Genomic DNA, 13,477 nt, shown 5'->3' with positions numbered 1-13,477 from the left:
AACCCTCAGGCAATTGATGACCAGTGGGAGGGTTCCAATAGGGTTTTAGCTGCACCAGGCCGCCTAGTAGTTAGTGCACGCGAACGGCAGGCAGGAACACCACTAGGACGTGGGGGTGAGTCATAGACTCGGGAAGTTAAGAGTGTCCAGGAACAGGGTCGGGGACCCAGAACTGCAGTATAAAAAGACAGAAGTAAAATGGGTGCAACCCACTCTAAGGAATTCCTTTCCCAGACTCCCAACCGAGGCAAAGCACAACTGAGGCTTTGCTCCGGTAAGGACTTTGAGGATGAAAGTCCACTCCAATTCGTTCTCTTAAATTGGCATGAAATCCCCGGGGCGGACAAGCTTGAAGGGAACCAATTGCAAAAACTTTGTAAGAAAAAAACATAGGGTCCGATTTACTATGGACCACCCAGATGAGGGGAAATGGCTACCAGGAGGTTCCTTTAACATACAGTGAATCTCCGCTTTAAAATTAACCCTGGTGAACTCTGAATGGGAAAAGTTTTGTGAGGAATCCTGCAAAGTATGTTATGGTATAAAATTATATATGTTTGCATGTTACATGTTGTCTGTGTTGTCTGTTACGTGTATGTGCGTCTGTTCCTTGTGTCTGCTATAGATAGTTGTTTCCTTTAAAGTAAATGAGAGATATAATCCAGGTTTAGGAAATTAGGGGTTTGTGTTTAAAATTTGGCCATGACACCCACAGACTGCCTTTTTTAAAGCATGCATAGTTTAAAATAATATAAAAATTAAGGCAAGCTTGCTTAAATAATCTTATGTAAGGGCTTGATCAACCCAAAAACATGGCAAATATTTAAAAGAGTGGAGGTAGTGTGTAAAGGTTTGTTTTAAAGAGGCTGTAGAAGGCCATTGTCTCCTCTCCAAAAGTAAAAAGAGGGGGCAGGATGAAGGAAAATAACGAGCTGTAAGTTTAAAAATGCTTGCTCAATGCTTTGAAAATATTTTAAACTTGAAAATGTTCATAAACTCCAGCTATAAGTGGATAAGAGATGTACTCAAGGTTTAGAATGTTATGGGGTGTGTTTAAATTGGCTACAACATCCATAGACTGCCTTCTTAAGTGTGCATAGTTAAAACTGCCAACTTGTTTAAATTTCTAGTATAGAAACAATGTTGAACCGATCAATCTTAAACATTATAAATATGAGAATGAGGTGTGCAAATGTTTGTTATTGAGAGAGGCTCCAAAGGGGAGTCTTTCTCCAAGTGACTAGATGAATATTGACTAAAGGAAAATTGAACAGCTATTCCAATAAAGGTGATTTGTTTGTCAAAGGTAGAGCTTCCATAGCCAGGAATTGTCTATCTGAGTCTAGTTTTAACTTCAATTGTGTTGGACAGAAGGGTTATTGTTGGGCTCCTAATATCAGTCTCTTAAGAAAAAAACAACTCATCTGCTCAAGGGTTCTGTATAAAGTTGGTATTTTCATTCAAATCTTGTGAATCCTGTATCTTAGAGGGTTAGACTAAATGACCTCAGGGTCCCTTCTAACCCCCATTTTAGAGCTATGTGAAAGGCAATGTGTCTGATGTGGTGATGGGTTGAAATTCAGCCCAGCTCTGCTTTCTGGCAAGGAAAGATTATTGGTTTTCAGAGTTGGAACAAGAGTGTAATTGTTTTTTTTTATGGAGTGATTATATAAGTTTTTATCACGTTGTCTATTAAGGTTTAAAGTTTAAGCACATATGAAAGTCTTGAACATTTCCCAATCTTTATCCAATCTTAAGGTTTGCTAAAGGCTTCTATATAACGTTGGTACTTTTAATCTTCCCCTTCCTTATTTTTCCCTTAGTACACACATGTGCTTCCGTGATAGGGCATAGCCTGTGTTTCCTTCCCAGTCAGGCGTCTGTACTCAAATGTATGTGTATCCTAAGGGCAGTGATAGTGTTGAGATCCCCATATTTCAGAAGGGGGGGACTAGATTACTCAAGATCCCTTCCAACCCTTTCCAAACTTAGAAAAAGGAGGGAGAGAAAATGTGTTTGTAAGCACTGAAAAGTGAGTTTAAACCCTGGTGGTATAGTGAAATGGCCTGAATTCAGTCAAGCATTACTCTTTGGTGGAGAAGGATGGAAAGATAGATTTTTAAAGTTTGGCATGAAGAGTTTGAGGTGCCATTCAGAAAGAGGTAGAGATGGTATATCATGCATTGAAAATGAATGTCTGGTGTTATTTTTTCCACCATATTGTCAGCTATTTTTTTTAACTGCAAAACTCCAGCCAACAGTTCAAGTAAATAAAGGGCCAGAAAATTTTGTCTGGAATTGGTAAGGCTGAAAATCAATGAGAATGCAAAGGATTTTATGAATTCTGGCTCTATGGCCATATTACCCATAGATAAAGGGGCAGAGAATTTAGTCTGCCATGGCTGTAATAAATTAATTAAAAACAAACAAACAAACGAAAACATTTGCAATTACGAATTCACCCCGAACCCTGTAGATAAAGGGGGCAAATCAAGATTTATTTTGCCTGGGGTATGAGGTGTTTATTTGGTGACTTCATTAGGACTTTAATCTGACCCAACTTTTATTGCAGCTTCCAAGTTAGTTTAAGGTTTATAAGCCTGCTTCTTAAGCAGCAAGAAACAAGAAACAATGTATCAAATTGTATTAGGACTCCAAACAAGGAAAAAGAATTTAAACTGGCTCTGAAAAAAAAAACACTGCTATGTTTCTATCTTTTGTTTGAAATCTAACCCTACTTTAAAATCTACTCTTTCCCCTTCCCTTCCTTTATTCAGATGGTAATGTTGTCAAGAGGTACAGCACTTTAAAAAAAAAAAAAGGGGTATAATAGACTGCCGAATCATGAACTCTGTACATGCACAGAGGCTATGTCAGCTTGAAGAGGAAAATAGAGGAGAAAAAGGAGGTTTAAACTAAGGGGCGAAAAGGTTATAATCTGCTCATGAAATATTATTCAAATTTCTTAATGTAAAGCTTTGAACCACTGAGGGAAAACAACCTCATGTATGTTACTGGTCCATCAAAGTTAAATGGTTGCCAAGTTTCAAAATCTTAACATGCCAGATTCTTTCCACAGGTATAAATAGCAGAGTACTACTATAAGTCTGTCTCTTGAGTAGTTTATAAATTAATTAAGAGGTTCAAGGTTATGCTTTGCACATGAAACTTAAATTTAAATTTCTTTATGTAAAAATAAATAAATAGATAAAGAACCATTGAGAACCATCAACTGTTTAGAAGCTGCCAATTCCAGTTCAACATGCAAAACTCTGTACATTTTAGGAACATTTCCTGACTGATTTTCACATGAAATAATTTTCCCTTTCCAGCAGGATACTGAGATTCAGTGTGCAGAGAAATTCTTTCAGAACCTTAATGCAAAATTATCTCCCAATGGGGGGGGGGACGCCACCTAAACAAGCCCCCTCCACACTTGGAAATTCATAGAAAATTGCTGTCTACCAGTTGACAGACTATGCAAACAAAAGGCTCCATTTCTTTCCTAGCAGGTACTCAGGATGGATACTTATCTCTCATTTGCATTTCACCCCGAAGCATTACCCTATGTTAATATAACCCTCCCTTTTCTAATGTAGCAATGATTGAGTGTTTTGCCAATTTTTTTCTTCCACAGCACAAAAAAAAAAAAAAGAAAGAAAAAGTGAGGAGTGAGGAGATACAAACAGTAATTTCATTTCTCTTTGGCGCTTCTCTTTAGCTTATAAATAATCTGCTTCCATTTATTAAATCAGTTTTTCCATTATGTCTATGAAATTATTCTAACAATAACCAGGTATTGTTTTGTGACTGTATTTTGTCAGGTAGTCTTGCCTGAGTATTTCTTATTATGATGAATTTCAAAGCTTTTTCCGTTATTTTACCATTTTTCCATCTTAATTGGATATTTCACCTTCAGATCTTTAAGGTTCCTCTCCAATTTATAATGTCTTTGTATTATTTAATGATAATTCTTTTTTTAAAAAAATCTGATATCTTTGTGTCAAGTCCAATTTCATTTGAAAAATTGTTGTGTGAGTGGTAATCTAAATTTTATTGTTTTATTTTTGTATCTTTTTTTTGGTATTTCTACTTTTTCTTTCTGTACATACAAATGTAGCATCTAACTCATTCTTTCCTGTAAATAATAATAATAATATTAATCCCTTTCAAACAAGATACGTGAACCTCAAAGAGAATTCAGAACCACATAAGGAAAATGTTAATAACTTATCAATTGTGTCCTAATTAACAAAATTTTTGTCCTTTGTTTCCTCCACAGCCAAACTAGGTGAAGTAAATTAAACTGACTGAGCAGACAATAACAGCAGTAATTAAATATGAATGATAATAATAATATTTAGATGAATAAAATGCTTAACTATGATCTTATATTCTTTGCAGCTTCCCAAGAAGAAATTTCTAGAATATTCTCCCCTTTCTTGACTTTATCATTATTATACTATTTATTATTATTATTTTTTAACTAATTATATCTTCAGACCCCAACCCCCTGCAGGCCTATTTTCAAAAGGATGTTTTACAGGAAACCAAATTGACATTTTATCTCTTTGATCACAACCTAAGAAGGAGGACCTAGAAAGCTATAACGTTTCAGCAAGGTTTAGAAGTGCTGGCATAGAAGTACTGTTAACTTCCTCCCAGTGACTCGAAGGCAGACAAGAAAACCCCCTTGTTGGAGATACATGCAAAAGCAGCAAGAATTATCTCAAGTTCACCTGATTGCCTCAAGATATACAAGTGGCGTATAATTAATAATTTGAAGGTTTTGTGCATTATGTGTTATATAGGAACACTGAAATGTGTCAAATGACTTTGGGACAAAGGGGGAAAGTGAATTGCAAGGACATTCTCTCTCCTTGACCTCAAGACTCTGTGCCCTAGGATTTAAAAGCAGCCGGAATTGTCTCAAGATCATGATGGCCTCAAGACATACAACTGATATATGATTATGTTTTATGTTGTGTGATATTCGACAGAAACATTGAACTATGTCTGACAGTATGTTATTTCCACAAGGAGGGGGGGTGAACCAACTTTGTGTTTAATTGTTTTTTTATGTTTAATGTATAGTGTCCCAATGATTTTTTTTGTATTATTGTATGCCTTTTAAAGGATCAGGATATTGCATAGTCCAGTATTTAGATTAGATCAACTTATGACCACGTTTTCTTGTCCCACCTGGCACTCTGCAGTGTGCCAGCCTTCTTACACAATTTTAGATTGTTTTAAATCATTTTACCAAGAATAAGCCCCAAGATCCATGAAACACCAGATAAATGAAGGTATTTATGTCTTGATTTAACAGGAATGATCCCTTTTAGAGTTAAATTTGACTAATTTGGACATGTTTTATGGGGCTGTATAAATTCTAATTGGGTCAGTTCTAATTGGGCAAGTGTATCCAAGGTGCAAGTAGCTTTCTTCCTTTAAGAGCAACTGGGCAACTCCCTACAGTGCAAGGCCAGAGCCTATAATAAAGGCCCATAGGAAGCCCAAGGCAAAGGCATCTCTCTCATGACATGTCCAAACCTGTGGCAGCTATGGGGGGTGCCAGGCGACATGGTCAATATGAAAGCCCTAAGGGGATTCACCAGGGATTGTTGCTGTTGTGCCACGATGGAGGTGTGCAACCAGAGGAGAGCTAGCTTTTGACACCTGAAGAACACACAAAAGGGTAAACAAACAAACTGCACTTTCCAGTCAATATTGGTGGACCATCCTGTTAAATGAAATACGTAGACCATTTTTGAGAAATGCTTCTCCCAAAGTACTAAAACAACACATCTGGTTATTCTTTTGTGGGGCAACAATTTTTAAGAAAAATTATAGCCCCAAATGGGGGATATTGTTATAAGAATTTTGAGGTCATATATATATATATAATAATTGTTCATAAAACATGTACATGAATGTACAGAAACATGTCTGAAGCAGCACAGGAAAACAGGCCTGACTGACACCATTTTGACTCTCTCTGACCAGGTGTTCCTCTGCAAGGAAGAAGGGGGGTGGGGGGAACCTTCTCATTGTCTCAGGAATTAAAGTGATAATCCCTGGCATCCTGATACCTGACTGCCAGACAAAAGGGTGTGATTAACTTGGCTGGGAAACAGGGAAATGTAAATATCTCTCAATTTTGTTGATTAGGTTCTGGGGGCAGGGGGCAGGGTCCAGGGTGCTCAGATTACTGCCACCAGACCTCCCCTTTCATGATGTACCTATGATGAATCTAGGGAGGGGGGGTCTTGGGCTACACCCCTTCTGTGACATATGGATGATGCTTCTGGGGGGTGGGCTGAAACCAATTTCAAATCTCTTTTTAAGGGCAAGACATCTTTGTTTGGGGTTCCTTCCTGGTTCTCCTGTGTGAGAGGAAGGACCCTGTTGCAACAGCAAAAATAAAAGTGCCTTGCTTCGCACGTCCTGGTTTGGTCTCTGTTATTTGGTGGGCAGGAGACGCTTAAACTTTGTCTGCTTGCCAGGATACCTGGACTCTTCCTGGGTCGAGGATCCACTTAATTCTAGGGCCGTGTAGCTCTGCAAAATTTTTACAACAGTACAATGCAAGCAAAATATTAAAAGATTAGAGTAGTTATCTTATGAAATACACTTGTATGAATTTACTTGTTGCATTATCCCAAAATGCAGTAAAGTGCAAATGCTGGCTTATGCCTGCCTATGCTTTCCCATCATTTTAGCAGCTACTGGTAGCTGCTTGATAGTCCAGGGCAGGTCAAGGCTTCCTTAGAATGCTGAACCTCCTGCAGAATGTAACATGACTTTCCCTGCATTGGCAGGTTTCGCCTTTCCCGTAGCAATTCGTCACAACTTTGGCGGATGCAGGCCTTGGGCGGAATCCTTTAGTCATTTACATAAAGGGGAGGGGCGTGGGGGCGGTGACCCCCCGCCCTATTGCGGCGGCGATAACAGGGTTCCCGTAATCGGGCATCAAGGGGGGGCATTTGGCGATGCCACTTGGCTGGTTATTGCCCTCCCCTTCCAGCGGCGGCGATCGAGCGGGGGGGCTATCTGCTTGAACATATGTTCTCCAGAGTTAGCCCAACCCCCACTCATGCTGGACAACCCTGAAGATCACCCCACCCCCTGCTGGGGGCTGGGAGGGATATACGCCCAATGCCTGCGCCAAGGTCTTCCTACATCTGAATTTTAATAAAGTTGTGGCCAATTTTTAATCCCATAAATACGTTGTCCTGTGTCATTATTCCACTCGGGGCTGCCCTGGGGGGCTGGGGGGACTCCGCCTGACTGCGCAATGTAACATGAATTTCTTATACTGTAGGTCAGCAAGCGCAAGGCAGACTACAGGTAGGTAGCCGTGTTGGTCTGATGTAGTCAAAACAAAAAATAAAATAAAACCTTCCAGTAGCACCTTAGAGACCAACAAAAGTTTGTCATAGGTATGAGCTATGTATCTGAAGAAGTGTGCATGCACACGAAAGCTCATACCTATGACAAACTTAGTTGGTCTCTAAGGTGCTACTGGAAGGGTTTTTTTTTGTTAAGGCAGACTACAGTTAAATTTATTTTGCAGATAATATTCCTTCACTTTGCTAGCACTTACTCATATGTCCCCTGTACACTCCAAGTATTGGACTTACATCTTTACGTTGTAAGGTACCCTGCACTTTTTGTAGCTTGGGTGTCTGTTATATGATATCAGCAAAGCTTTCTGCAGCTTGACTCTGTCCTGTTAGCACTCATCAACACTGCCTTTATGTGCTCTGTCTTTTAGATATTCCTATCGGTGTACCGGTAGTACCAGTGATAACTCTTATCCAGGACTTCACAATTCTCAGATGGTTGCTTAGTGGACTTGAAGTGTTGAGACAAGTTCTGAAAATTAATGGACTGATTAAAGCAATTTGCAAACTCCAGGTATCGTTAAGGCCATGAATGACCATGTTCTATTTTCCTCTCCTTTATCAGAGAACTTTATTGTACAAGTAGTTCTTAAGAACATTAAATGGCTTTTAGATGGAGAGCTTCCTGAAGGTGGGTGTAGAGAACCTATGTGTTTTTAACTCTTTCATTTCCCACAGTTGACTCAAACTCTCTTTGATTAGCTATTTGTTCCCAGTGTTGATTTCACTGCTTGTATGGTGGCTTGCCTTTTCAGTCCTGGTATCTTTGTGAGAAAAGTTAAACCTAGAGGCCTTCTGGACTTCTCATTCCTGGGCATTTAGTATTAATAGTGGAGGCAGCATATCCTACAGTGTTTGCAGAATGGAACTCAATGAGCTTTTTGTTAGAGTGCATTCATTATTTCTCAGGGTTCTTGTAACTGGCATGCGTGTGCGGGCTAAAAGCTGTTGATGGGGGCAGATGGAGGAATTCCAGTGGTTTGGGTAACTGAACTGCCGAGATGAGTATTGTCAATCCCACAGGGCTTTTTTGTTCATTGCAAGGTAACCAGCTGGTTTAGAGTCACTTGTCAGAATGGTGTAATTTCCCCAACTGTGTATGGAACATTTTGTAAAAGTATGCTAGCTTGCATCTGGATTTTTTCTCCCCCCCCCCCGTTTCTATTAAAAAATCAAATGACTTTAGCACAGCTGGGCACAAATTTGAATGTGGTTGTTTTAAACAGCCTTTAAAATCAAAAGCATTAGTCTCAGGGTGGTGATATGACGACATCAAACATAAGATAAAAGGAAAGGGTTATAATATTTGGGGACTGACATACAAACGGCTTCTTTTTCTTGGGCACCCATATTAGAAATCTGGCCCATCTTAGTTGAACCTCTGCTTCTGTTCTGTCTCCTGGCTTTGATCACCAAGGGGAAAATAGCAGTTCTACTGAAGAGTCTAAAGTGCATTTGTTCAGGCTTGCTGAGTGATGTTCAGAGTAGATTTCTTTTTAAAACAGGTTTCTGTTCTCTTTCATTACAGGTGTGAAGTAATAATGGTGCAAAAATATCAGTCTCCTGTTAGGGTCTACAAATACCCATTTGAGCTTGTTATGGCGGTAAGTGGTATTTCTTACTACTTCTTTGGTGTCTTTCATAGCTTTAGGCTTGAGGCTCTAAAAAATATTCAGAAGCCTCTGATTTGTGTGGTATCCAGAGTTATGATGTGCTGATTTGCAGTATATGAAAGGTTTATATCTGTGCTTTTGGTTAAACTTTCTGTAGGATCAACCTGTAATTGGGTTTCTTGTCATAAGGTACCATAATTTCACAACTTCACAAAAAATATTTCTAACTTCTCTGTCATCCAGTGCTGAATTTATTTGTAGTAATTATCAGAAAGGAATGTAAAAAATTAGATTTGGCAAGTTTAGCAGTCATAAGATTAACAGGTACTGTTATGGATTAGTAACTGGTTAGAGAACAGGAAGCAGAAAGTAGGAATAAATGGAATGTTCTCACCATGAATATAGGTAAGAAGTGGTTCTCTCAAGGATTTGTATTGGGGCCACTTCTTTTTAGTGTTTTCATTAATTATTTGGAGTTAGGAGTGAGCAGTGAGGTAGTCAAGTTTACTGATGATGTCGGATGCTTTACAGTGGTAAAAACAAAAAGGGAGTGCTAGGAGCTCCAAAATGATCTCTCCAAACTGGGTGAATGGGTAGTAAAATGGCAAATGTGGTTCAGTGCAAAGTGTAAAATGATGTACATTGGGGCAAAAATTGTAACTTCACATTTACATGAAATGGGGTGTGACCTGATGATGACTGAGCAGGAAATAATTATTGTATAATGGTGAATAGTTTGATGAAAATGTTAATCCAGTGTGTGGTACCTGTGAAAAAGGCACATCACATTTTAGGGTCCATTAGGAAAGGGGCTGGAAATAATTTATTACTTATGGTGCAACTGCCCTTGGAATACAGTTCACAGTTCTGGTTGCTGCCCCTCAAAAGATATTGTAGAGCTGGTAAAAGTGTAAAAAGAGCAACCAAAATGATGAAGAGGGTAGAGCAACTCCCAAATGAGCAATAGTTACAGGTTACAAGTCTTAGTTGTTTTTTTTAAAAAAAGGTGAATAAGGGCTGGGAAGGAACATAAGTGTATAACATATATGATGTGGAGAATATGGACAGAGGTTAGTTTTTTCTTCATCTCACATAATACTAGAACCTGGGGTTAGTCAATGAAACTGAATTTTGGAATTTACAAGAACAATAAAATAAAGTACTTCTCCATACAGTGCCTTGTTAAACAATGAAATTTGTTCTGACACGATGTAGTGATGCCCCCAACTAACAGATTTAAAGGGGGATTAGACAGATTCATGGAATATAAAGCTATATATCAATATCAGTCATTAGGTTTGTATTCTATATTCTACCTCCACTGTTAGAGACAATACATCTCTGGATACCAGTTGCAGGGGATTACAAGTAGGAAAGTGCTATTGCTGTCATATCCTTCTTGTGAGCTGTCTATAGCCATCTTCTTGGCTACTGTGAGAACAGAATGCTGGACTAGAAGGATGTTTGCCTGATTCAACAGTACTCCTCTTATGTCTTTATGGTACAAATTGGCTTCCATTTTTTGCCTTATTTAGGGGTCCTTTGAACACTGTGACCTTTGAGATCTTGCTGCCTCCTCCGTATCTGGTTTTAGGTCCAATAGAAATACACTGTGCCAACGTTGGTGGTGATTTTGAATGCCTCTGAGAGCAGCTCTCATTTTTAATTAAAATAACCAAGTGATTTCAGGAAACTTAGCAATTCCTCTCCCCGCCTTCATTTGCACTCAGGTCTGGCATCCCTGGCCTCTCTAAATATTTGCGTTTTGAAAATCCCAGTGTATTGTGCATCTTGCTTCAGATCTTGTTGAAAAACAAAGTTGGGAGGAGAGGCTTAACAACTGTGGCTAAGTCTATTCTGCTAATGTCTGTCTATTCTGATAATGTCATCTATCTTTACCAGATCTATCTGACTTGCACCAGGGGGAAGAGACATATGTTCCTGTATCCCTTGTGAGTTATGGCTTTGGGGCATTTAGTACTTTTATCTGCAGAATTAGTCCATTTAAAGTTCTCTGCAAGCTGCAGTTCAGAGAGAGAGGCAGGCAAGCATATGAACTATTTTCTATTAACATGTGGAGTTGTGCATGATAAAAGCAGTTGTCATTGCACTGAAAGTTTCCAAGTACATTTGGTATCTCTAATGACAGTTCCCTGACTTCCTTCTGTAGAGTGTTTTGCAGTATTCAACACAAAGGCACTGGTAAACAGAACAAGCACCTATGTGCACTTCAGCTCCATTAGACACAGATGGCTCATGTCAGGTGGTTGTCATTAAATTTGCTGTTAATACAGGAGGGTTGCATCTAGACAAAGCTGTTGTAAGTTTGGTAGCATATCTTTTAAAGACCAAATATTGATGCATTTCTTTTTGTTGCATTTTTTATTTCAGGATTTTTCTCTACTTGACAAAATGTCTTAGGCAATCTAATGTACTGTTGTAACCCCTTGGATTTATAGAAGGTGAAACTAACATGCTAAATGAATTATGCTCTGGTAAAAACAAAACTGAATCCTGAATGTTTTTAATCCTCAGCTAGAACTTAAATCACATGTAACAAGAGCTTCTAGAAAAACATGATGCATTCTGTCCATGATGCCTAGGTTGCAAAAAGATTGCTACTTACAAGAAAGTGTAACTGCCAAAATGAAACTTGATTACATTATACAGTTAAGCATAAATATGTTGCTTAAATTATTTAACTTAAGGCAACACCTAGCACTAGCTTTTGTTTTTAGTGCTAGGATTTAATCTGAGAACATTTTTGTAATAGCAATAATGTGATTCTGAGCATAACAATATCAAAGGGCCAATATCAAAGAGCATAAGAATATCAAAGGAACAATATCAAAGGGCTTGGCTTCTAGGCAAGTGGAGCCCTGGATCGCTATGTTGTTTTGGTTTGGAATTCACCAGTTCCTTGCCAGCATAAACAGATGGATCGTTAAAGCCTGTTCTTATGAAGAATACAATAAATGCACTTGAGGAATGTGCAGACCGGTAGACAGAAACTTTGAGTGGAGCTTTTGCTTTAGGAAGTGACTAGAAAATATCAACTTGTGAGGATGACTACATAAAAGTTGGGATGCTGCCGAAGAGCAGGGTCACCTTTTGTATCTTTGGGAATATTTTGCCAAAGTGTTGGGTGATCATATTATCTCTACCTTCTAGAAGCTTTTACTTTAAACAATTTTAATGAGGTATTCCCACTCTGTAAATAAAAAAGATCCTTATAAAGAACAAACTCTTTGGGTGCTGGGCCTCTGGGTTCAGTCAACACACTCTTGTAGATTGCTGTTCTGAGGTTCACCTTAGTGTTTCTAGTTACAGGTAGGTAGCCGTGTTGGTCTGAGTCGAAGCAAAATAAAAAAAATCCTTCAGTAGCACCTTAAAGACCAACTAAGTTTATATTTTGGTATGAGCTTTCGTGTGCATGCACACTTCTTCAGATACAGGCTACCTACCTGTAACTAGAACTATGGAAGGCACCACATTGAGCCGCATGAAATGGAAGTCCATCAACCTCACCAAGAAACTTGCACGTGTATCTGAAGAAGTGTGCATGCACACGAAAGCTCATACCAAAATATAAACTTAGTTGGTCTTTAAGGTGCTACTGAAGGAATTTTTTTATTTTGCTTAGTGTTTCTGTTAGTATTAACAGTCTTCACCGCAGTTTTCACCATCTGTGTGCCAAGTGTTGCAACTTCTCAATCTGATGATTCAAAATCTGCTAATGTGTGAAATGCATCTCTTGGAGAAAGATTTGAAGGAACCGTATGATAATCTTGCGGATATTGTATAGATGCTTTTGCTCAAAGGAGATGAGGCTTTGATTTATAGGAAGCATGTTTCTTTTAATGAATATTTTCCTCCAGAGGACTGGAATTGAGCATTCAGGATAGTACTGTACTTAATTGGGTTCATTATTTATTTTAGTTGTCTTTCCATGTAAAAATGAACTCAAATGTGACTTACACATGTTAAATGAATGTAATAAAATAAAATTAAAACCAGTAGCACTACTTTATAATTAAAATATACAACTCCAAAATCAACCTGTCTCAGCAACAATATCATGTTTTTCATTGTACCGGTACAATGTTCCATATGTGGTGGCTATGTAAAAAAATTAAGCCTTTTGGGGGTGATGTCTATTTAGAACTTAGGTTAGGGGCCTCATTCACAAAAAAACCCCAAAGGCCTCCTTACTGGGAATTACAGGACCCTATATTCCTCAGAATGTGAAAGATATCTTTCTATATGCCACCATTGCCGCGAGAATTTTAATAGTGAGTAATTGGAAAAGTGACAAAACCCCTTCGAGGTCGGAATGATTACAGAAACTAGTTGAATATGCAGTTAGCCAAATTAACTGAAAGAATGAAGGATAAATCAAAACAAGTATTTATTGTAAAATAGGAACCTCTTAAAACATATCTTAAGAACAACTGTGGA

General features: G+C 38.5%; 1 protein-coding gene across 4 annotated transcripts in view; it reads left to right on the top strand.

Annotated features, from left to right (window-relative positions):
* Positions 1-13,477, top strand: part of SEC14L5 (SEC14 like lipid binding 5) — a 54,271-nt gene that overhangs the window by 11,250 nt on the left and 29,544 nt on the right. The window contains exons 1-4 of one of the 4 annotated variants that reach the window (XM_088657419.1): positions 7,866-7,920; positions 8,935-9,010; positions 10,026-10,089; positions 10,922-10,971. In XM_088657419.1, coding sequence (XP_088513545.1) covers positions 10,080-10,089; positions 10,922-10,971 — 60 coding nt within the window. In that variant the 5' untranslated portion in view covers positions 7,866-7,920; positions 8,935-9,010; positions 10,026-10,079. Of the gene's footprint in view, positions 1-7,777; positions 7,921-8,934; positions 9,011-10,025; positions 10,090-10,921; positions 10,972-13,477 lie in introns of those variants that run through there. The other 3 variants (XM_088657420.1, XM_035130630.3, XM_060282758.2) reach the window with 3 other exon arrangements.

Source organism: Zootoca vivipara, chromosome 13 (genome assembly GCF_965207765.1).
Source record: "Zootoca vivipara chromosome 13, rZooViv2.hap1.1, whole genome shotgun sequence".
In the NCBI taxonomy this organism is placed as follows: Eukaryota; Metazoa; Chordata; class Lepidosauria; order Squamata; family Lacertidae; genus Zootoca; species Zootoca vivipara.
Note: the sequence above shows the minus strand (reverse complement) of the source record. Positions and strands in the feature narration are given on the sequence as shown.